The following is a 26,252-nucleotide window of genomic DNA, read 5'->3' on the forward strand; positions in this document are numbered from 1 at the left end:
ATGTAATAATGTGAAAGATGAGAAATATTAGTGACTCTGGGACCACTGGTTTTAAAGGTAAACACACGGTGCTCACAGGTTTTGAGGTGAATCAGGGAGGTGAGAGGTGAGGACAGGAAAAATTCCAGTTATTTTGGCCGTTACAACACTGTACTCATAACAGTTAATGCCAGTATCTTGCCCTAACAAAGTCCAACACTTAGCATCAGTAATAATCCCTCATTGCAACTACAGCAAGTATAGCAGGTCAAAGATGAGCCACAAAGTCGGTCTGTAAATTGTTACTGATATTTACTATGAAGAGTTTGGGAAGTAATTTCACCGTTGAGTTAGGTACTCTGTCTTTCTCCTGCATCTACCCTTGGCCAAAGTACTGGCCTCAAAACATGAATTGGTCCCTGGGCTGTGCTGTGGCTGCCCACTGCTGCTAAATAGTTACAGCAGGATGCGTCAAAAACAGAGGGCAAATTACTCCACAGGGATCAATAGGGTGCGAGTTAACTAATGTGCTACATGGTGCATTTTACACATCAGTATATTGATGCCAGTTTAGCTGAGATCCATTATGGTAACTGCAGTAAACAAATGAGATCGGGGGTCAAGACAACATTTCCTGTTACCCCACCTGCAAAGTTACAACTTTACTCAACAGACCACTCCATTTATTATTTTTAATGGAATTTATGGAGTAATTACACCTTTAAAACTTTCAGCAGACAACAGAGCCTCTGTAAAATGACAGAACTGGATGTTTAAACTACACCCTGGCCTGTAAACACACTTCACATGTGCCCGACTAATATGAGGATCCGATTGTTCAGCTGTATTCCCCTGGGTACTGCTCATTTATGGTGTTACATTTATGGTGATGCTATGAGGATGTTATTGCATATGGTGAGGTTTTAGAGTCAAGAGGTGATAAGAAATCTTATCTAAAAGTGTGTGTGCTGATTAGTTATTTAACAGTATAATTGATGCAGTGGTAAATCCTGCCAAAAAGTAATAATGAGATGTAGCTATCATGCAGGAGTGAGCAATGATGAGTTTTATATATGTGACATTTATGAATATATGTGTGGGGTGTGCTTATTGTGACTGTTATTGTATGTTATATGCGTTTTATGTGACAGCCGTTTTTGATTTTTTTAATCTTAAGTTTTCCTACTATATAACACGGCCTGAAAATAAAGTTAATTCAATTTAATTAACTGTTTCCTTCACCCTTCAGTTTCAAAGTTCTCTTTGCAGGCAGCCTCGGTTCCAAAACCTTTATATCTACAAAACAGTGAGGAAACAGGATGTTGATTGAAGCTTTAAAAACACATCAAACACCTCGAGAAAACCCTCAGAGAGTTCTGTTCCTATTTGCAACTGAATGACTTCAGTGGCTCGAGTGTTTGCTGTCTTACTGCTTGGGTATGAAATTATGTGATAGTGACAAGAGAATTGAAAGCGCGTGAGAGTTATTGAGACACAGTGTTACTGCTATTCAAGTGGAGAGTGGGAAACACTCGGAGACAGCTTGGCACACCACGGCACACACAGACACACACCACCCACTGTCACTCGAAAACTGATCTAACACTCTGGTGCACACGGACATGTTAGTCTGCAGTTAAACACACACACAAAATGCATGCATGCATGCAAACAAGACAGCATATACACACACACACACACACACACACACACAAACATATAAAAACAACACATTTTTCTCCTGCTATTTTCATTTGCAATGCAAAGGAAGCACACATGTAAAGTTCAGATACCCTGTCACACATATCTGAAATGAAATATCACATGCTGTACAATGTGTACCCTTAGAAGATAAGAAGGAGCAAGAGAGCTAAAGAAAGCACAAGAGAAATGTATAGAGCATGCACAGTCAAGATAGCATTGTGGACGACGAGGCCCGAGATTCAACAAGAGCGAGACAGGCCTATAGGGGGGGAAAAGACACTAAACAGAGCGTAGAAAGAGGGAGGGGGGATGACAGAAAGAACAACACAATGTAGACAGAAAGAAGTAGCACAGACACACTCAAAAACACAACTGTCATGCCCACAAGGCAATTCTTTAAACTTAACTGACAGAGGAAAAAATGAGGAAAGAGAGGGACAAAGTGGAGGAGAGAAGAAAAAAAAATCCAGGGTTGAAAGGTTTTCTTCCGTCTTGCTTCTATCAGTTTTAGAGCAAAAGTTGCCACTAAGTCATCATTAAGAGCTGAGTGAAGGCAAGACCTGGAACACAACGATAACAAGCACTCACTCTGGTCGAACCCACTAAAAAGAAAGAAAAAAAAACTCAGAAAGAAGGAAATGACAGATAAAAAAGAAAAAGACGGAATGAGATAAAAATGAAGGTACAACTGCCAAGGTGTAGAGCAGAGGAGAAAAAGCTGTATATATTGCAAGGTACATATATTCAGTGATTTCTGCCAGTAGGATGCGATGTGTCAGTGTGTGGGGATGAGCATGTGTGTGTGTGTGTAGTGTTGAGTATAACTACAGCGTGTCTTTTTGTGCACAATCCTGACCTTGAATGTCAACTGGGACACACTTAACCACTTCTTCTGCTGACCTCTTTCCCTCTTCTGTTCTTTTATTTCAACATTTTAACTCCCCTCTTTCCACCTGGACTAAAACCCATGAGAGTCGCAGTCCACTCAAGGAAAAGGTCAGAGCCATTTCTTCTCTTTATTTTCCTGCCGCCACTATCCTCTTCTTCTTCCTCTAACTCGTATGCTCTGATTACTTGTTCTAGCTTATTTTTTCAAAATGTAACTTAAACAGCCTAAAAACAGCTTTAAAATTACATACATTAAATACATTTAATTTGCAACTGACACACTTTCAAATTTCATATAATCCAAAGTCTAAGAGCCAGCCAGACAGAGTCAGATATGAAAAATGTTTTCTGATGAGACATTATTTAAACTTGCTATATGTATTTTACTTTGCAATCACTGCATAGCCAGCATTAGCATTAACAACCGTTTACTTGCCAGTCTAGAAGAAAAAGAAGAAGAAGAAAGTTCTGCTGAAGCCCTTAGTAAGTAAACAGCTGTTAATGCTAACACTGGCTATGTAGTGATAGCAAAAACGTACATATTGCACTTTTACCACTAAAAGGATGTACAGTTCAGCCTACTGTTACCACTGCGATCTTGTCAAAAGACATATGCGCCGTCCTGCCTGGTTTCGCTCAGCTAGTTTCTCCTGCAACCCTGTAACGGACTTGAACCATGAATGATGCAGCGTTTTGCTGTGGTGCTGCTGGTCCCAGCTGGAAAATGTTCTGCTAAAAGTTGAGCCGAGCCTCTTAGGTTTAAAGAAACTTCTTCATAAACCAATATGCTCAAAACAGTTCAGTGTGTTTGGGTCTGCTATTGAAGCCACAGCTTTAAACTTTTGATTTTTATGATGTTCTTCTTGTTCTTATTTTTAGGATGTTCTGGTCATATTTATCTCTTTCTCTCTATATCTCTCTCTATATGTGTGTTGGTTTTGGTATTTTGAAAAGCATAATATATAGAGAATTAAAGATTTTTACCAACTACTATTCATGTCAACTACGAGAAGGATGGCACAATCAGCATAATACCCAAACCTCCATTTACTCAACCACACACACTCCCTGACACACAGAGCTGGTATTCCATGCTAACCTGGTAGAGAGTATGGTTCTTGTCCTTGAAGCAGGGTTTGAGGTGGGAGTAGATCTGCAGGGAGTAGTAGTAGGCTGCCAGCTGGAGCGACAAGGCGGAGTGACACTGTTTCTCAAAACACCTGTTGGCATCCAATACCTGCATGTATGGATGGACAAACATGAGAAGAAAGTACAAGAGATCCAGCATTGTCATTATGACATTTTAAATATACACTTTATGCTGGCTGCAAGAGAGAAAAATGTAACAAATGCACTGAATACCCTTGTTTCCCTGTAATTCCAAAAAGTCCACAAGAAAATGATGATGAAAAATCACAAGTTCAACATTTTATAAATCACTGGTTTAAGAAAAAAATCTGTCCCCGTGGTGCTGCATCAACCCACGCAGATCCCACACCGTCAGTCAATTTGTCATTAACGTCATTTTAATCCGATTGGAGCTAACAAGCTCTGCGGGATGTATCTATAGAATATCCACTCCAGCAGTTAAGTGTCACTGGTGATGCAGCAAGTGTTAAGACTCATGAGGGATTTCACTACCTCCACTGGAACACAATATACTGCTGTTTGCAGTAGTTTTCTTTCAGTCTCGTGTTTTCATTTTCTTGGCTATCAGAGTATCAGACTGTTATTCGGACAGTTGACAAGGAATGGAAAGTGACATGTATTGTATGATTAACAACGTCATGTTAGCGTCCTTTAAGTGCAACTTTGATTTTGACACATTGATGAACCAAACTGTCAACAATAGAGATCAATAGAGGACATGGATTCACTCAGCCATTTGTCAGAAACTCACTAAAATACAATCACAGCCACACTGTTACTGGGACCAGAGTCTGTCTGTATGTGTGTCTAAAATAAAGCTGTGTGTGCGTGCGTGTGTGTGTATGTGTGTGTGTGTGTGTGTGTGTGTGTGTGTGTGTGTGTGAAACTGTGTGTCCACCTACCTGAGGCAGGGCCAGTAAGTAGGACAGAGCCAGCATCATGTCCCTGGGAAATGCATCGTTGGCCAGCTGCAGCAAAACTATAAAGGATGGAGGGATGGTGAGAGAGAGAGAGAGAGAGAGAGGGGAAGAAAAGACTTAAACTGAAGCACTGAGGATTAACAACCAACACTCCCCTCTTGGACAACTCTCATCCCACGTTTGCTGAATACAGACGACAGCGCCTGTCAGAATATACCTCTCTGCGGGCCAGACAAAAGAGAGGGAAGGTAAAAATAGAGGGAGACGAGAAGAAAAGGGGAGCAGACAAAGTCAAGAAGCGTCATTAAAACCCACCCACCAACCCCCCCAAGTTCTGGGATTCTGTCCATCTCCTCTCTGGGCTATTGTGTGCATGTCTATGTGCGTGTGTTTGCATATGTTGTGTACAAAAGTGGGTTGTGCATGTATGTGTGTGTGTGTGTGTGCGTGTGTGCATGCGTGCACATGTGTATGTGTAGGGTTTCTAGCACAGAGTATTTATTATTCAAAGAGTAAGTACATGCCCACTTCTAATAAGTGCTCTCCAGATGAGCCCAAACATCATCTAAGTGCACTTTAAAGTTGAATTCCCTGAATGCAAAATTAGCCTACGCATATCTATCGACAGCAAAGATAGGAAGAGGAGTTTGATTATAAGAATCAAAAATGATCTCTTGATAGCTGGTTTGGACTTGTCTGTTGGAATCAGTGATTTGGCTGAGCTTGTCAGCCCGGCTGGGAATAGGCACTTTCTGACTGAAGGGTTCAATTCATGGCTGTGTCTCAACTCCATAACGTATACTAACCGTATCCAGTTTAGGTGAAAAGAATATTTGATTATCTCGTTACAATACAATGTTCTGCTACAAAATTTTGGCTTGTGAGATTCATCTGGATGGTACTTTGAGACGTACCACCCACCTAAATATTGTTGTAGACCAAGCACATCCCTGCATGACAACAGAACTCCCCAATGGCAGTGGCCACCAAGACAATGTGCCCAGCACACCACAGAAACTGCTCAGAAACAGCTTGAGGAACACGACAAAAAGCCCAAGGCACTCAGAAGGCCCCCAAACACTGACTGAGCATCTGTGGGATGCTTTGGAACAAGCCAAATTCCTTAGAAGCCCCATCCCACAGCCCACAGGACCCAAAGGATCTGCTGCCAATGTCCCGGTGCCAGACACCACAGGACACCCCCAGAGGTCCCATGTTCATGCCCCAAAGAGTCAGAGCTGTTTTGGTGGAATGAAGGAGACCATCAACATTAGACAGGTGGTTTTAATGTTGTGGCTGATCAGTATATATTAAGAAGATTTACAGTTGATTCTTAATCTTGGAAATAGTTGACTCAAAAAACTCAAGGTCTTACTATTCAGAGGCAAAAAATAAGCTGGTTCCACCCTCTCAAATGAGAATATTTTGTTGTTTTTGTTACTCTTAACACCAGTGTGAAACACTGGTAGAACAAAACAGAGATGTCACATTGGGATCTGGGAACTCTTGATAAGAGTTTTTCACTATTTGCTGACCTTTAACAGACCAAACAATCAATTGATTAACCAAGAAAATAACTTCTAGATAATCATTGGTGAAAAAAACTCCATCTCCTTGACAAATGGGCAAACTCCATCTGCTAAGGGAAACCATGTGATACTGTTGAAAGCTCCAAAAGAAGCTATTAAGTCGACTTAAAGTAGGGATTGTTTTGTCCAACTCTATATTTACTGCCATAACTTACTATTTTTATGGTTTGTAAACAAGAAATTAATGCACTTAATCATTTTGTACAACCAGGATATTATGCAAAAAGGCCACCAACAGACATGAATCAAACTGCAACTTCGTAATGCTGCTGCCAATTAAATCTCACAGAGAAAGAAAAATGTTTTTGCCAAACATCCAAAACATCTTTTCATGCTGTGTCACCACTGTCTGAAATTAGCTTTTAATGTTCTGCAGCTGTGAGAAGCTGCACCATTTATTTTGTGCAAAGCATTGTGGGATGACAGTGTACATCGACAGCACAAGTTTAAAAATCACACAGGCTGATCTGAGTATACCTGTCACTTTTCAGAAGTGAGCACAATATTCTCAAATCTTGTTAAGAATTAGTGTGTGGTATGGAATTGGGACACAGCCCGTGGTTTTGCAGTGCCTCTAAGGCTGATGGGATTTGGAGTCGACAGGACTTTGGGCACAGGGATGGACTTTTATTGCAAATACCGTCAGCCTTGAGGCTACGTCAGTCAAACACAAGGATGCACACACAACCACACTCGTACCATTACGACTGAAAATACGTAGATTTACTAGAGGAATCACCAAACGCTGTAAACACACAGGCTCCCATCGTTAATCACTCACTCACTCACTCTGAGGAAGCAGTGGGAGAGAGCAGAGAGAAGCAGAGGCAGACAGAATCACTTTGTAGTCTCAGACCCAAGGAGAACAAAAGCCTGAGTTGGTGATAAGAGCCTGAGACAAAATGGAACAGACAGAGAAAAGTAGAGCATGGACACTGGGAGAGAGAGAGACAGAGGCGGGGGCAAAGGGAGAGACATACACACTGTAGAACAAAATTGCACGCTAATATGCATATGTGCGCACACGGGCCAACACCTGACACATATACTTTGGAGGTTCAGCGTGTGTATGTGCATGCGCAGGGGTGGAGAGATGCACCAGTTTAAAGAGCTCTAACAGCTCTCTTAAGCGGAGTGCCCACCCTCCGCCTTTTCTCATTTTTTTCTACCCTCCCCTCCTCTCTTACCCCCCGGGTTTCAATGAGCTACACCTCAGAATGAGCTGATTACACGCCTCTCTAAAGCTACTGATACCATCGGGACAGGAATTACCAGAGGGGTAAACACACACATGCAGACATAGAATAGATAACCCTGACTTAAAAGCATACAGTATTTCTGCTTGTGTGTGTGTGTGAGAGAGAGAGAGAGAGAGGGAGGAAAACAGTGGGAGTGATAAAGAGACACCACGTAGAGAAGTGGGTGCATGAGACATGTGGGTGTGTTTTGTGTCCATACACACACAATCACACACAGACTCCTGGTTCCTGTGTCAGCTAAATCGGGCACATTGTTAGCAGGATGGTGAGACAGTGACTTATTACTATTTCACCTGTGTCGGCAGTGTGAAAAACAACTGATTATGGCCTGGTCAACGTATGGCCAATAGCAGCTCTCCATGCACACCGAGATCTCGTGTCTGCACCTCACTCAGCTCAATCCCATTGAGTTACTTTCCACGCGTGTCATCATTAATTACCTTCCACCTTATCTGGGGCAGGTGAAAAAAAAAAATCAATGTATTTATTTTCTTAAAGGCCATCTTCTAGTCTGTTTTTGAGGATGGCCGGCGTGGCAGGGCTGATACGGGAGTCATTAATCGAAGGTTGTTATCGGACGCAGTGCCGTCCAGACTGGCTTTTCTCTTTCTCAACACGTCGCACTCCGTGGCAACTCCGAAGGGAAGGTGACTTTTAAGAAGAGGGAGATTCATTTGAATGACAGCAGCACAGAGAGGGAGGGAGGAGGAGAGGAGAGGGAGAGAGAGAGAGAGAGAAAGAGAGAGAGAGAGAGAGCTTGGATTTGGTGGAATGTGTGTGAATGTGTTTATGTGTGTGAGAGCAAGATGTGTGCGTGTGTGTGTGCATATCTATGCATTAATGCTCCACGGTCAAAGTGTTGCACCGTGCATTCTTCAACGTCCACATATCAGTATTCAAACACACACATGCACACACACACACACATACGTTTGCTCTTTATTTTTGTAGTGGCATTGATTTTTAGCGAGCCGCTGTGATCCATCACGCAGCGTGGCCTTGATGTTTTGACTTGATGCTATCTCTCTGGCATGGCGTCGGTGACACGTCATTATTTACTGTTGCCGCGGGATACGTGGTGATACATTAATTAATCAGTATGAGACTATTCTTCCCAAGTTGTCCCCTGGTCCACTGCATAGGGGCTCCCCGGCTAGATGAATGAAGAGAGGAGAGGGCAGGGTGAGGGTGGGGGTGGGGAGTGAAGCACACTGCGCTTTCTGCCAATACCACAACTTCACTTCAAGACAAAGAACTGAGAAACAGCTTGAGTTAAACAGTTCTCACTCACTCTATCTGAAACACTTAGTAAGTATTTTCTGATTCACAGAAGAAAGAATAAAAGCAACCTGTGAGAGGTTGGCAAATTAACTCAAATGAACGCAAAATAGCAGTATTCACACTACACTCATGGAGCACTACATTGGGAACACCCCACTAATACATTTGCTCTGAAAACAACCGCAGTTCTTTGTGGCAGGGATTCCACAAGATGTTGGAAACATCCCTTTGAGATTCTGATCCATGTTGACATGACTGCATCACATCATTCCTGCAGATTTGTCAGCTGCACATTCATGCTGCCAATCTCCCGTTCTACCACATCTCAAAGGTGCTCTATTGGATTCATGTCATGCGACTGGGGAGGTCATTGAAGTACACTGAACTCACTGTCATGTTCATCAAACCAGTTTGAGGCGACCCAAGACTTTTGGCCTTGACTGACAGGAGTGGAAACCTGACGTGGTCTTCTGCTGCTGTAGCCCATCCATCTCACAGTTTGACTCGTTGCTCATTCTGAGATGCTTTCTGCTCACTACAGTTGCAAAGAATTATCTAAGTTACCTTAGCCTTTCTCTCAGCTCAAACCAGTCTGGCCGTTCTCCTCTGACCTTTCTCATCAACAGGATGTCTCTGTCTCAGCAGAACTGTCGCTCGTTTTGCTTTTAGCACCATTCTGAATAAACTCTAGAGAGTGGTGTGTGTGTGTGTAAGAATCAGCACTTTCAGAAATACTCAAACCAGCCCATCAGGCATCAACAATCATGCCACTGAGATCATGTTTTCCCCACTCTGATGTTTAATGTGAACATGATCTGAAGCTCCTGACCTGTATCTGCTCGATGTTCTGCGCTGCACTGCTGTCACATGATTGGCTGATTGGACAATTGCGTGAAATAGCAGGGAGACTTTATATTACAGCCGCCTGGGAGATTATGATGTTTATTTAAGAGCTTATTTCCTCAAAACAATGTTGGTGCTCACGCTGAATGTAAACCCAGTTTTGCCCGTCGACAATTTCAGCAAAGTTAATTTAAACCATGTGATTAGCCCTTAAAAACGTTCACAACAATGAGAAAGTCAGTGTTACTTTGTGTGATTGTACTACTAATGGAAAGCATGAGGGAAAAAAAGAAAAATATGGAGCTGCAGATGGCAGACAATATGGTCTGTGTGTTCAGCTGCAAAAGTTCAGTTTTATTTCCATCACACCACAGTCTCAGTCAAGACTGCTTCAGCAACAAAATGTAAAATACTATTCAAATAGTTGTGAAAACAAGCTCACTACAATTTATAACAGATTTTTTGACCGGAGCCATGTGGGAGATCGGACTGTGGAGCTACTAAAACTGCAAGACGGTGTCTCAAACTGAACATCAGGCTTAGTCCGCCCAGAATAACAGGGTGGCTTCATGTCAATTCTTTTCCATCAAGAAAAAGGACACACTAGACTTTCTCCATCCATATCAGAGTGCATGTGTGTGTAACTGTGTGTCGCATCCGTAGGCCTTCTCTGCTTACCCTCTGTAGCAGGAAACAGGGTTTTTCCTTCAGTTTTGGCCTCAGCCAGTTTGCCAGTCCTCAGCAAAACCTCAGCAAAGTTCTCCTGAGGCACGTCTTTGTAAGAGGAATACACATCTTGACTCTACAGGAACAAACAGAGAAGAGAAAGAGATATAAAACACATACACTGAAGGAATCCCCCACAGTGGGGAGAGCAGATCAGAAAATGACACAGGGTGATGTGATTAAGGTGACTGAGCAACTTAATTCCCATAGAGTCAGACTGATGAGAGACGGAGTAAACAAATGAACTTCGCTTTTCAACACTAGGCCCTTTTGATAATTCATTTACAGGATTCTTGTACTGCAAGTAATTTCTCAAGTGTCTGAGAGGTGAACAATGATGTTTGCGCTCTGGCTGTCCTCAGAGCTATCGCTTTAACACAGAATGTTTCCTGTCTATCTTTACCACTCTTGCTCTATCCATCTCTCTGTCTTGTTGCATTTGTCTCTCCTCTCTCTCTCTCTCTCTCTCTCTCTCAATCAGCCTCTCCTCCCACCCCACTTCCTTCATTGAAACTGTTAAAGGTAAAAACCAATCCCATTGATCAGCCGGCTCATAGACAGATGGACGTTGGGAGCCATTATTGGTAGACGGATGATGGAAGACGGATGGACGCTGGAGATGGAGCGCAGGAAAGGATTTGGAGAGGCCTATTAAAATGTCATGAGAGGAGATGTATCGGCCTTCTCTGTTTCCCCTCGCGTCCACTCTTTTAGCTATCCACATGATTTGTGTCTCAGAGTAAAAAGCCCAGTCGTAGCCCGGGGCGACCATTTTCTAGGCATAAAGGTCAAACTACTCCTTTTCTTACTTTTGTTCTTTTCTACTTCCATAACTCCTTCTGTCAACATTCTTTTCTTTTGGATTTTTTATGATCTCCACCTCCATCCAGTACATACAGTATCTCTACTGTAGTGTTTTATATCTTTTACCACATCGCTAATTTCAGTCGCTACCACACCATCAGTCTTAAGTTTATCCTTCTTTTTCTGGAGAGTACTGTTCCCAATTCCTTTAAGCATTAAAATTACTTACTGAGATCAATATTCATTTGGTCTCAACACTGTTTTGGAGGAATTTATAAGTCATAGGAGAAAAAAAATCTAATTAAATGCCTTAAGTCATAAACCTACTCAGGCATTTTTGCTATAATTTAAGCAGGTGGCCTGAGGTAAGAGAGGAGAATTAAGGACAACAGAAATGTAAAAGGAAGAAAAAATAATGAGCCATGAGCCACACTGGTCTGAAAGCCACTCACCAGGTCTACATAGGGATCCTCAATGAGTTCCTGATAAAAGGGGCTACAGCCTTGACGCTCCAGGTTGGAGTTCTCACACGCCCCTTTCTGACTAGTGGCTCCTGAGCCGTGAACCTGCGGAGCCATCAAAACATCATTAAACTTTCACAACATGCCCACAGCACTGTCATCTCTCTCTGTCCCACAGCTCACATCCTCTCAGTTTTTCTCTCTCCTTAGAAACTTGTGACCACTCTTCCCCTATGCCCCCACCACCACCACACAAGACTGCCAAGACCAGAGACGCCATCAATCTCCGCCCCGGCGACCACCAAGCCAGTCCAGCCGCCGGCAAACCACCAGATATTGAAATATTCAACAGGCAGGCCAATTAATTATGCAAGAGATGAGCTCTTGATTGGTTGTTTTTGGATGAAGACTATGAAGTCTGTGAGCAAGAGTGTGTGAGATATGAGGGCACCGGCAGACATACACTGTGCGCATACACTGTGCAGCCCAGGGGCCAGTGGGGTTTAAAAACAAGCATTAAAACAAATACATCTAGGAAATTGCGCTTTTATTGTTGGTGGCTTGATGGTGCCTTTTACAGCACACTGCTGGTTATGCATTCATAAACACACACGTCAATACAACACACAAAAACCACACACATTTAAACCCACAAGTTAGTTAGTTAGAAACTTTATTGTCCCTGAAGTGGAAAATTGTTGTCAGCTTCACCACCGATCACATAAATTTAAAAAAAAAGACCGTTAGAGGGTTCTTACTTGCAGCGGTCGGAGGTAGTTGAGTGATTCTTTCCACCAGCGGTGGTCACTAACTGCGGTCAGCACAGCCTTGGTGGTCAGTCCTGTAGTGGTCAGCACTTCCATGGTCTTAGCTGTAGTCCTGTGCAGCAGGTCCCCCGCTGTCCCCACAGGGGAGCCCACAGTGGGAGCAGAGGCCTAAGGCCAAGCAGGTGACAGCGTTGACAGGATAGACAAAAAATATGACAGCCATGTTATTCTAATGCGTCAGTCTGTTGTCTCTGCAGTAGCAACCACCATAGAAGTCTTTACAACTTGAATTTATCCTGAATTAGTACTAGAGGGTCCTCTGAACACTTCCTTTTTGCAAATGAAAAGCATCATCAGAGGAGTTTTCTGATCACTATCTCTATCATTATATTAGACCAAAGAGCAAATTTTGAGTGGAGGACTCAGTGTGGTATTAGACATGGTTGTGTTCTGTCTTTTATTGGCTTCTTGAGAGGTGCACTTTAATACATGCAGGGCTCTGTGTGTTTGACAGTTTGTGCTGCCTGAATGGTGGAAGCTGTAATTCCCCTACGCAGTACACAAACAAAGCCCTCCCAGCCCTGTGTGAAAGACATTAAGAGTATCACACAGGCAAAGGACTCCTCCATGTTGTAGAGACAGATTCATTACACAAAGAAGGTCTGTAATTTTTCCTCTTTGACCCAAACACCTTGAAAATACAAGAACTCATTTCCGAAAGCAAAAGTTCTACATTTCGCCTTACATGTTTTCTGGTGTAGACTTTGATGAGAGGATGGATACTTTTTTATCATTTATCTGTCTGTAAAGTATAAGGCTACAGCCAGCAGCCACTTAGCTTAACTTAATACTAGGACTGGAAACAAGGGAAAACAATTAGCCTGACTCTGTCCAACAATAGCTAAATCTGGCTACCAGCACCTCTAATCATTACGGCTGAGGTTAGGTTATGAGCTAGTTCTTCCAATCGCCACTGGTTGCCTGACAGTGACTCGCCACAGCACGAGACAGTCTGGCAAATAACTGACATTAAACAGAAAATGTATATATTTTTTAATTTCGCTTTTGTACAGATTAAACAAACAACATATAATATATCAACTAGAAAGCTTCAGAGGTGCTCATAGGTAGATTTTTAGACTTTTGGATTGAGCCAGGCTGGTTCCGCTGGCTGTTCATATTTAAAGGCACAGACATTAAAGTGGTTTTGATTAAGAAAGCAATTAAGCATATTTCGAAAAATGTCAAACTAATCCTCTAAAGCAAAGATGGATACAAGTAAAAAAAAAAGTAAAATCAATATTTATCTATATTGTTAAGCCGTTGTGATAATAATGAGAACTAAAGAACCAATAAAGATACCTTTTTCACAAATAGAAAACTTTTCTAATGTTTGAAATGAACAAAAAAATAAATGGTGCACTAAGCTAGGAATTGGATTCTTGGAGTGTTTTTGAAAGCACACCACTAATTTCCATGATATGTTGTTTACTGCACAATTGAAAAGGATTTTAAAACCACATTTAGAGGGTCACTGGACTGTGGCCAAATCGTTTAGTGCCTTTCATCAATACTTTATTCGGCAGGGGATTGAGGGTCAGGGAATGAAAGGAGCCTAAACACGCATACATTCAAGATGTTTGTAAAAAAAAAAAAAAAAAAGAAAAGAAAGACACACACCCATACGTACACACATAAATAAATACACCTCCAGAGTGCTCACACACACACATCACACATCTAGAAGGCTTAAATATATACTGTTGAAGAGTAGGGCGAGTAGGGCCATCAATACAACAATAAAATGACAACAGACAGCTTCAAATGAGCACCCATCTGCACACAAAGGGGATGCAATGAAAGTCATGAAACATTAACACCCACTCAAGGCATCATAAAGCTGGCGGTGCTGAAGGGGAGGAGAAGGGGAGGCATAAATAAACCAAGGGAGCAGAGCAACCTTAACACTAGATTTACACCTCATCAAATATGGAGCAATAGGAAAAGCACACAAACCCAACAAAAGGACAGAGACACACCCACACAGGAGGAGTGAAACAGACAGCTCAGGCAAAGAGTAGATGTACATCAACGCACAGAAAGAAACATATATATGTACATATGAGGGGTAACACACACAAACCTTCACAGAGTCCGTCTCGTCAGCCTCTCGTCCACTCTCTGTGTTAACAGGCTCCATTTGATAGTTAACTGCCTGGTACAACACCTGCAGGACAGAGAGAGGGAGGAAGAGGGAAAACAAGAAGTGTGGATTTGTTGTTTTCTTATACAACCTGTTGTTCCAGCCAAACAATCTGGCTGCTTAAATGGTTAAATTGAAGTGGGGTTACAAGTGATTTGTACACAGATCAGCCACAACACTAAGACCACTGACAGAGGTGATTTACATTAATCGTTTTATTACAACACAATGTTCTGCAGGGAAACCTTGGGTCCTGACATTCATCTGGATGTTACTTTGACATGTACCATCCACCCAAACATCATTGCAGATCAAGCACACACACCCCCATGGCAACAACACTCTCCAACGGCAGGGACCTCCCACAGCAGCCAGCCCAAGTTGTTGACCTGGCCTCCAAACTCCCCAGATCCTAAACTGACCCAGCATCTGTGAGGCCTGCCTAATATTGGCCAAGTCCCCTTCATGCCACCAAAACAGCTCTGACCCATCAGTGCATGGATGCAGGACCTGTGGGGGTGTCTTGTGTTGTCTGGCACTGGGACACTGACAACGGATCCTTTGGGTCCTGTGGGTTGTGAGGAGAGGCCCTCATGGATCTGACATGTTCCAACCCATCCCACAAATACTGGATCAGATGGGGTCTAGGGAGTTGGGAGGCCAGGTTTACATCTTGGGCTCTTTATTGTGTTCCTCGAGATATTTCTGAGCAGTTTTTGTTGTGTAGTGGGAGCACTGTCCTGCTGGGCAAGCCATATTCATCAAACCCTATTGGAAGGTACAGCACTAACCTGAGTTTGCAGGTCACTGGAGGCAGCCAGGAGGCCATGGATGTTGTCTGGGGGACAATGGGTGAGAGAGAAGGCTAAAAGCTCCTGCCGGGCCTCCAGGTCTCCATAGCCCTCGCACTGACCGAGCAGGCTGCACACCTCCCACGCTTGGCTGTAACCTAGACGAAAAACAGATGGAGGTAAACAAGAGGGAGAGGTAAAGTGAAGTGAAGTTGGGCAAGACAGGCGAATGGGGAGGGGGATGGGGTGGAGGCTTTGAATTAAAGTGAAAATGAGAGCAGGAGATAACAGCAATTAAAAAAAAAAAAAAAAAAAAAAACACCTCACGCAGCAAGAGAAAGTGATACAACACATGAGGCTAAATTGTTAAATACAGTATAAACACATCATACACACTCATCTCACACAAACATATCATTCAATATAGCTGAGCAGAAGTAGCTTTCATCTCTAACAGTGTCCTTCCATTTGTGCTAATCCACCCTGAATCCTGCCAGATAAAAGACCAAGGCCTATCAACATATAATGACAAACAAATTAAAACATGCAATCTTACTGTATGGAATCTAAGAATTTGAGGAACAAAAATGCAAAGAAAATACTGCTGAGATACGACACAATACAATAAAGTGTAACCTTCCAAGCCCTTGGGATATTAATACATATTTAAGTCTGCAACTCGTTTCCCCTTGAAGAAAAATATCAGCCCGACGCATTGTAATAACTGTGCTACATTTGTTCCAGCTTCATCACAGTCAAAAACCAACACGCCGCCCTGACTTCATTCTTACAAACAGATTCAATTATTCCCACTGCGTTCTCCGACAGAGAACAGTGGTGCTTATCTGATTACACCTTCTCTTTCTCCCCGACACCTTTTTCTCGTCCACACTGTCTCCGGTTACTCGGTGCTGTGAGAAGACTCAGTGAAATTCTATTCACTTTAATTTTTTTTTTTCTGTGGCGTGACATGAAAACGGGGTCAGACGAAAATATTATTATCTTGGTGGCCACTTTGAAATCCCTAAAGGGAAAGTCTGAGGAGAAGTCTGAATAGATTGGAATATTATTGTGATATCACACTCCTTATTATTGTTCTTCTGCAGGAACAGAGACAAAATCACCCAAAGCAGGTAATTTCCAAGTGTCTGAGACCACAAGAAAAACCATTACAGACTCCAACATCAAAGAGCACAATCACTCTGCAGCTCCCACCAGCTCTGATAATCGCTGGTACATTTGGGATTTTCACCTTTACCGCAGCCAAAAACACCCAGTGACATTTATTCTCAGGTGTGTTATACGGTTTCAGTTTATCTCTGTCATTTCTGTATGTCGTGCTGGTTGAAAGTAAATCACAGGCAGTGCTCAATTTTCCTTTTATTTTTAAACAAAAGCTAAATCATTTCCACCTCTGCAGTTCTGGCCATCATTCCTGTCAGTTGTGATTTCAATTTAATTACTTCTGACTTCTGGGGCTCCTGTAGACGCAGCTAATAATGGATGAGGCAGCCAGGTTTGACGGAGAGACTTTTCAAAAATGTCCAATTACCACTTTACCCTTATTATCTAAACCATTTATTTGGTGCCATTGGCATCTCACCTTTGACCAGGAAATACAGGGGCACACAAAAGAAATCTGAAATGTAATCAACCATTATAACTGACATTTTCGCTGGATTTACTTTTGGGTTTCACTTCCAAATAAGTGGTTTAGACAATTAGACTATACTGGGAGATTGTTTAAAGGAACAGCTCGACATTCTGGAAAACTACGCTCATTGGTTTTCTTGCCAAGAGTTAGATGAGAAGAGCAACACCTCTCTCATGTCTGCATTAACTACTGAGCTAGAGCCAGGGTTCGATTAGCTTAGCTAAGCATAAAGAGTGGCAGCAGGTGGACAGTTACACAAATTAACAAAAAGTATCTTGTTTGTTTAATCCACACACAAACAGATATGATAAAATAAACAAGTGCTTTTAGCTGTTAGCTGTAGCAGTAGCTCCTTCCATCCTAAGTCTCAGTGACCTCTGGAATCACTGCTTGTTCCCTGGTCACGATGACAACAAGACTCCTGGCAGTATTTTCTTTTTTTTATACACCCAAGATACACCCTGCTTATTACTGCGTTTTTAAGGTAGGAGTGTGGAGTGAGCCACTTTAGCTGTTTCCCTGTCAACTACCATCCTGGCTGTAGCTTCTTGTATAAGGGAGGGACAGTCATGAGAGTGGCATCTGTGTTCTCATCTAACTCTTGGCAAGAAGGCAGAGGAAAACCTCTCCAACACACACACACACCACAAAATCCACAAACACCCATACACACCACATACACACGCTGTTTTGTTGAGGACTCTAAATATTAAATGGGAATTTAATACTAAGGAAAATATGTTAAATAAAATGAAAACTATCTTGATTATTTAAGTGTAGCTGAAATCTGATTGTGCTGCGCTCGCACAGTATGCAAGTAGATGACAGTAAAGTAAAGGATTTGTCAGTGGGGAACTCCCACAAGGCACTTTGGCATTTTCAGGTCTGGGAGCCCGTGGCAATCGATTGACTCCATCACTTCTTTCAACCAAGGTCATGACACTGTGGCTAGTTCACTGTTAAAAGAGAGCTAACCAAGGTAAACAGCAAAACAGGGTGTGTAACCATTTTCTGAAAAATACCACTTTTATGACACTGACTCTGGTGGAGCTCGTCTTAACATGAGGAGGGCGCAGTTGGCTTATATAAAAATTCAAATAACTTTGGCAGTTGGAGGAAGCGATTCCCTCATGTAATGTTATGACTGAGTCACACGACAGTGGTCACATTTACTTCTCTACAAGCTTCATTGCACTTTGCGATACCTCCGTCAACCACCTTGCTGCATACCATTACAGTTTCCCAGCGTCGTCTACTGTACCTACCTGCAGCCATGAGGTCCTGACAGTGGATGTAAGAGGCCTTAAAGTCCAGACACTGGAGAGCTTGCTCCGCCAGCAGGGTCAGCACTTGGCCTTTCCTTGTGGCCTCATCATCTCCTAGACACATACACAAGCACGCAGACATAGATATTCATTTAAGCAGACATCAACACTGGAGAGATGCAACACACAAACATGAGAATGTATGCTTTTTTTCCTTTTTTTTTTACTGTATTTTTTTAACCTTGTGAAATGTCAACATGTCACAGCTAGCAGAGCAAATCTCATAATCCTGCATATCACGTATAACATCTGGTTTAATAAAGCTCTTATTAAATCTCAATCTGACACTTTCAACACTCTCTCTCTCTCCCACACACACCCCCACACACCCATAGGCCCAAAGTTGGAGCGTCAGGATGTCTAAATGCATTAGCTGCACCACAGACCAAGCCCGAGACTACACATTAATCGGTGTCTAGTATAAATGAGGTTATTGCCGTGTCTGTTCATCTCAAAGAGGGAGTATGAAATATTAAAACATACCATCTTGCTGTCTCGCTAAACAGGAATAAATCTCAATTTGATATCTTAGTGTTGGTGGGATTTGGTTGTGGTGTTAACATTCATGTGGCGGCTCCGGACAGCCTTTGATCGCTGCGTAAGCTCAATAAACAAAGAGGAGAGGACAGGGTGATCAAAAGAGGCATGGGCAGAAACAGGACTTCTGAATAAACCTGTACACTGAAGATGAAAGAACGGTGGTTGAGATGAAGGAATGTGATGGCACTGGATTGGTCTGCGTGTGTGTGAGTGATAGAGTGATAGACAGAAATGCAGTGTTTACGGTGAGGGGCAAAGAGGTGTTGGTCAAATATTTTCAGGGTGACTGGTGAAAGGGTGTCTTCAAAAGCTGTCAAGACCTCAATATAGAGAATGTTTTGTTGTTGTTTTTTTTTTTTTTTGTTAGCACACCTTCGTTCACCCCGTGTTCTTTTAGACCGAATGCTTTTATCAAGACATCCTCCAATTTTCGAGCAGATCTAAATCAGACGGCCTTTACCTGTCCTTGATAGGCCAATCAAAGGGTGGAATGAAAAGGTGAGAAATGCCAGAAAAACAAGAAATAGAAAACACTCAAGTTAATAAACTTACTACACATGATCTCCTGAGGCTCTTTAGTGCATCATCACCAGGTTCCTTTCGAAGTCAGCACAATTTAAGTCTCATTTGGAATATCATAATTATTGATTCATTCAGACAAAAACAAGTTTTTTCTTACCCGTTCCCCATAAGACTGAATGATTTACGGAGCATTTCTGTAGACCGAGGCAGGAACTAAAGCCTTAGGGTTTTTAACCGGCGTGCTGGTGATACCTGCATTAAATATTCACCACAGAGCCCTGGAGCTATGCGCCCTTCAAAAGCCTCCCCCCTGCATTTATTTATTTAAAAATTTGTTTATTCCTCCTCTCATCTCCCTCTGCCGCTTTTTTTCCGAAACCACACAGTGAGAGCTGCCTGCTGACTGAATGCGAGCAGCTCAGACGCAGAAAATGCCACAAGGCCGGTTGGAAGGTTTCCTTCAAGCTGGTGACAGGTCTCAGAGAGGGAAAGACAGAATGAGCTACGACTTAAGAGGACAGGAGAGAGGGGAAGGCAACGGAGCGACAGACAGACATATAAGAGTCTGTCTCGTATCCTTGAAGAGAGGAAAGATAGCAGACAGACAAACAGAAATACTTGTGTCATTTTGGAGGACAAGAAGTAACAGGATGACATCTTGGTCTTTCCCTCAAGTTGTCAGTTTACATTGGTAGTGTTGGGAAGGTTGGGCTGGGGGTTGACAATATGGGCATATACACTTATCAGCCCCAACATTAAAACCACCTGGCTAATTTTGGGTAGGTCCCCCATGTGCTGACAAAACAGCTCTGACTCTTTGGGGCATGGATACCAGACTTTTTGGTGTGTCCTGTGGTGTATGTCACTTGGACTTTGGCAGCAGATTCTGTGGGTTGGGTGGTGGGGCCTCCATGGATTTGGCTTGTTCCGGTGCATCCCACAGATGCTTGGTCAGATTGGGATCTGGTGAGTTTGGCGGCCAGGTCAACATTTTGGGCTCTTCGTTATGTTCTTCGAGCGATGTTTTTGCAGTGTGGTGGGCACACTGTCCTGCTGTGGACCAAATCCAAACTTTTTGCACTGCTCATGCGCTACTCGCATTTTGCTGTGTTTACTGCTCACTGTGATACAGTTCTGCAGTTTGTAATCCCAAGTGGGAGTTATGAGAGCTCACCAAAAACTTAAGTAAAAGAAATTAAAAAAAGGAAAATTACATTTGGAATTATCACAAGGAGACCGACTGTAAACATCAAGAGTCTGTACTCATGGCAACTCCTAAAGACAGTAATATTTTGCTTAAAGAAATGAAATCTGTTTACTAAAAGTATGATGTAGATGAGGCTCATCAGAGGCTTTCCTGGCAAGGTTTCTGACTGTGTAGGATGTTGCTTCAAGAGCTGAGTCCTATTAAGTGTAAGTGGTTCCAAAGTGCACTGAGAATTAACCCAACAAATGTTTGATTTCACCTTTCCCTCTACATACTCTGCATAGTCAAATACTTGCCAGGTTATGCAAATGACTCGCATTGAAGTCTGTCTTTAGGTCCAGTTTCACTGTTAGATCTTCCTATTTTTATTCCTTCCTTGACACAATTCTATCTCGCAGACATTTGCTGTAAAATCCAAACATGAGGTCGACACAGAGATGTCAGATGAGAGAAAAAAATCAAAATAACAAAATCCTCTTTTTAAGAAATCGTGCCAAGTTGAATGCCCCTTACCAGCATGTCAGCATTATAAGATGCTGGAGGTTCAATACTTTTATCTGTGATTTTCTAAAGCATGCATGGGGCAATAAACAGAGCTTCAAAAAGGCCAAAAACTGGCTGGATTCTAGATATAACAAAGCCCCAGAACTACACAAGTCTCAAACACCACAACATCTTCTCTGAACAGAGGCTAAACTGACTACAGGATGAAAGAGTCAACAACAGAGCCAGTATCTATGAATCGACTGCCATTCAGAAACAACATCTATCCATTTATTTAAGCTGCTAATCCTGGTGTATGGAAACGACTCACTGGCCTCGCACTGAACCTGTCCCCGACTGTCAAAACTACATGAAACTTGAGCATAGAAAAAGGGTTTACACAAAGTAGTGTGTCTGGGGAAAGAAACCAGCTCCTTCACGTCTTGTGTGTGTGTGTGTGTGTGTGTGTGTGTGTGTGTGTGAATGCTTTAGTATGGATTTTTGCTCGCAAGCTGCAACACTGCTCATGAAGATGAATTTCCCTCTTGTAGTGAGAACTGTCAGTGCACTCGTTTTAAGTACCCACGCATGCTGGGGTATATCTGCCTCGTGTGGGCGGTCCTTTCTCACTTAATCTCACGAGCTTTGTCATGACACTGCCACGGGAGAAGAGAAGAGCCTGCGTTCATTGAATGTTAACCTCAGACACATTTTCAACATGATATAATGGGTAAAAAAGAAAGGAAAGGGACAATAATGACATGATCAGGTCAGCGGTGTCAGCAAATGAAAGCAAGTGTGTGACCATGTGTCTTTTAGGTACCTGCCACTCGGAGAAGTGAGGCCAGGCTCAGCAGAGTGGTGGATTGCTTGTAGGCTGTAGAGCAGTGGGCGATGCACTCCTCTATGAGAGACAGACGGTCTGATCGCAGGCGCACTGGGAAGGAGACAATCAAGGCACAGGGGGAGGGGTGTCAGACATGTTGCGCTAAATACTGTATTCAATCTACATACACTTGATGTACAAATAAGTCAAGAAAATAATACAAGTCTGTACAGTGCATGAAAGTGCATCTTAACACAAACTTTGGCATGATGATAGCATAACCATATTACATTAAAACTAGAAGGCACAAGATAATTTTGGCATTCATATGAATTTATTTATTATTAGGATATTTTATATTTGAAATATAAACTTTTTAATCAAAACTGACAGTGACAGTAACTATAAGTGAACAAATTTTTGAGTGGTAAATGTATGTGGGAATTTGATTATCATAAATTAAAAAATAAACTGCAAAGATTAATTGATAAATCATTTACATCAATTAATCAGAACTATTGTTACACATCAATTCATGTTTTTAAGTTGTTTTTTAAGCAAAAATAGCAAAAATTCTCAACTAATTCTCAACCACTGAATATGAATATGATGAATTACAAAATAACAATGTTATAATTAATTCATATCATAATTATAATAATGTCGACCAAGCTACTTTGTTACCTGTAATCCTTTAAAAAGTGCAACAATTTTGTTGGATGACTCTGGGATGAATTGAACCTTTATGATAATTATAGTTGCTTTAGAGAGGTGCTGATTCAGCATTATGCTTATTTTGAAGGCTGCAGTTTGCGGTGCCGTTGAACTGTGTTACATTATACTGAGAGATGTCTTTAATTTTTTCCATCGCATTTCTATGACTATAAATTAAACCAAACCCTCTCTACAGCAGTGATTACTTAGGAGCATATCAGTTCAGCACATATCAGACCATATTAGTTCCTCCCAGTTCACAGGATGGCAGAGACTTTTTTAGACAGGTTTCAAACTTTTCTCATAATTTGAGTTCAAGAAATAAAAACTCCCAAAAATCAATTTCCATATTTTTCTATGATTGCGATGAAAACCTGAGAAATAGCATGTTTAGTGCCTCCGCAGGCCTCTGTGCTTTCGCTGCACCCCACTGAGGATCTTTATGGCTTGGCATCACTTTGGGCGAGGCCTAGAGGGAATTCTGGGGAGGGTGGTGTCTATGAAGCATTGCCTTAGGCTCTGTAGGAGGGCTGCAGGAGACAGCCTAAGATGGATTATCTATGCTCAAATCCTTTCACTTCATACTTGTGCGTGTTTATCTGAGAGTGTATGCGAACCCAGTGTGTGGGATGGGGCTTTTACTTTTGTGAAAAAGAAAAATAATGTGTATTTGTCTGTGTGTGTGTACAGTTTGTGTGCGTGAGTCCTTGGGTCAGTGCAAATAAATAGTACAAGAGCACCACAGGCAATACAGAGCTGTGGAGAAAGTCTGGCCCTGAGCACTAGAAGAAGGTTTTAGACAATAATCACTGATACAAAACCCATACAGCACAGGAAAGTAATAATTGGAGAGTTTTTCTTTTACCGAAACAACTTTTCTTTTAGCCTTTCTTTTTATGTTTCTTTTCTGTTCTTGTTTTTTTTCCCTTCCTCCTTTCACCTTCTTCCTAAACTTTCTCCTTTTCTCACTTTGCCTCACAGGTAGGAATAAGTGGGTGGTAAAAAAATAATACAAGTGGACAGCAGGGAGTGAGGAGAGAGGAATGAGAATAAGGGAGCAAAGAAGAAGCGGGGAAAAAAATAAGTGAGGGATAAGTGAGGCAAAGAGAGAAAGGACAGAAAGAAGGAGACAGAGAGAGGCGGCGGTTTATGGCTCTCTCTGTCACAGCAGTTTTATGCTGGCAGCTCAGTTTGATGAGGGCAAAAGAGGGGGGTGGTTGCGGAGGCCTTGGGGGCAAACAACACCTTGGTTCAGAGGTGAGGCAAAGAGGGGCCAAGCTGGTTCATTCTGGCTCCACAGTTTCCTTTAAAAGAGAGCCATGTCGGTAGGGTACCGAGCCAGAAGAGAAAGAAAGATAGAGCGTGGAGGTGAATGCTGATTGGTCAGGTTTACAGATGGAGCAAAAATATAAAAAAGGACAAGTGTGAGTGTGTGTACGTAGGAGAGCGCACACATGCAGAGACCAAACACTTCAATCCTAATTAGGCCATCAGGCAGATGTTGTTTGCTCAACAGTTGATCCATAAATAACCATATATTTAGATATAGTGGCAACACGAGGTGACATATGGAGGTTTGGAGGAACTGACAGCAGGGAGGGAGACAGGTTGGATGGTGTATGGATGAAGGACGCGCGGGGTGGCATCCTTACATCCTCTACATGTCTTGAGTTTAAATTAAAAGCACTTGACTGCACAGACAACAAATTCATAAATATAAACACACTTGTGGTTAACTAATCAAATTTCCTTCTTCCCAGACACACATATAAACATTTCTCTCTACCTTGCAGTGGGAGGATGCTGACGCTGAAGTCTTCCAGTTGGCTGAGGGCGTTGATGAGGTCCAGTTCCTCCTGGATGGTCGGAGGACAGTCCGTGATCAGCTGAAGACATGTCCTGGTGAAGACAACACCCAGTTAAAAACGGGGCACCAATGACTACCAATCAGCTTTATTCATCTGTCCCAGAGGTAACCAATCACATGACCACATGGGATCCAGAAGAGGAAGTCTAGTTTGACATTTTCGGAAATACGCTTATCCAGTTTGCTGTGGAAAGTTAGATGAGAAGATTGATACCATACTCTCACATTGTTCTTTAAAAATAGGACTACAGCTAGCACTCAGTTAGCTTAGCTTAGCATAAGGGAAACTTGATATCCTGACCCTGTCTGAAGGAAACAAAATCCACCTACTAAAGCTCACTAATCAATATATCTATTATATTTATTTATATATATATTATTTTTTATATTATTATATTATATATATTATATTTATATATAAACATACAAAAACTATAGCATTAAGCCCACGCTAAGCTAAACAGATGCTGCTAAAGCCTCATATTAAATGGAAAGATATGAGAGCAGTATTGACCTTCTCATAAAACTTTCTACCAAAAAGTGAATAAACCCAAAAATCAAACCATGGCCATTGCATTGCCATTACAGTTCAGTGGTGGCACTGAAGGTCATTTTTGATTTTAACAGATTTAATCTGATAGTACTGCTGAAAATGGTTGCAAAGGAGGAGTAACTAAACTCACTGCTTGACAAACTGTGTAGGAAGGAGAAAATGAGTTTTGCTTCTGTTGGTACAGAAGTTGCAGTAAAATTTAGTCTATCATGTCTGTGAAGTTTGTCAAGTTTGAACATCAGACCAGGGACGTAGTGCCACTACTCGAATGGATTTATTTGCAAAGTCTAGACTAATCTGACAGATCGACAACAGGGGGTGTTTTCTCTTGCAACACAATCCACGCTCATTACCCTTAATAGGATTATGTAGCACATCACTTAGCATGTGTAAAAGTACACTGAATGTGCGTGTGTGTCTCTTTAAAATGCAACTATACACTCATTTTCTTGTTTTTCATCACACAATTATACAGCAAAGCAAAATACAGCAGAGACTGAGAGAAGAGGAGAAAAAAACTGAATGATTAATTTTCAAAAGACATAAATCCAAAATAAAACAGCAGCTTAAAGAGGACCTCTGACGTCAGCATCAATGGAGTGGAGAGGAGAACTTGTCCTTGAGATGCATATTCAAGGAAGAAACACACACTGACCCACAGCTTTCTTCAACCCTCACAGTGAGTGAACAGAGAAGGGGAAGTGTCAATATCAGCGTAATTAGAGAAATCCAAACCATGCGTCGTAAAACCAGACTTCATATTCTTAAATAGAGTACACACATTCTGAAAAACACTCAGCTTCCCACTCTCTGAGCATGGCTGGTGTTCTTGCCAGGAACAAGAGGTTTGTCCTGGCAAATGAGAGGAGAGGAAAGGGCTGTGGATGGGCAAATGAGAGACAGAAAGAGGGCATGTTGATTATGTACTCCTGCTGTGAAGGGTCTGCAAGCATGTGTGTGTTTGTGAGGGGAGAAGGCCCTAGAAATAAACGATGGTGAAAAATTCTATTTGAGTCACACAGTGCTTTGAAACACTTGCTCTGTAATTTGCAGATAGCAACTCTCTCTTAAACACACGTTACACAAGTTAACATTTGCAAAGGAAACACAAAACCAAGCTGTACACCAGTACACTGAGCAGCACTGTATACTGACGCAATCACCCTTTAGTTTTTCCTTTCTCTTTCTTCATCTATG

At 42.1% G+C, this 26,252-nt stretch overlaps 1 protein-coding gene across 1 annotated transcript in view; it reads right to left on the bottom strand.

The window, feature by feature from the left end:
* The window catches only part of nbas (NBAS subunit of NRZ tethering complex), a 140,302-nt gene that overhangs the window by 65,209 nt on the left and 48,841 nt on the right, over positions 1-26,252 (bottom strand). The window contains exons 32-41 of the mRNA XM_018696080.2: positions 24,422-24,534; positions 21,919-22,032; positions 18,284-18,397; positions 15,365-15,522; positions 14,514-14,597; positions 12,362-12,538; positions 11,595-11,708; positions 10,291-10,414; positions 4,623-4,699; positions 3,671-3,808 (exon numbers count right to left, since the gene is read on the bottom strand). Coding sequence (XP_018551596.1) covers positions 3,671-3,808; positions 4,623-4,699; positions 10,291-10,414; positions 11,595-11,708; positions 12,362-12,538; positions 14,514-14,597; positions 15,365-15,522; positions 18,284-18,397; positions 21,919-22,032; positions 24,422-24,534 — 1,213 coding nt within the window. The remainder of the gene's footprint in view (positions 1-3,670; positions 3,809-4,622; positions 4,700-10,290; positions 10,415-11,594; positions 11,709-12,361; positions 12,539-14,513; positions 14,598-15,364; positions 15,523-18,283; positions 18,398-21,918; positions 22,033-24,421; positions 24,535-26,252) is intronic.

The sequence above is a fragment of the Lates calcarifer genome, linkage group LG7_1, assembly GCF_001640805.2.
Source record: "Lates calcarifer isolate ASB-BC8 linkage group LG7_1, TLL_Latcal_v3, whole genome shotgun sequence".
NCBI classification, from domain to species: domain Eukaryota; kingdom Metazoa; phylum Chordata; class Actinopteri; family Centropomidae; genus Lates; species Lates calcarifer.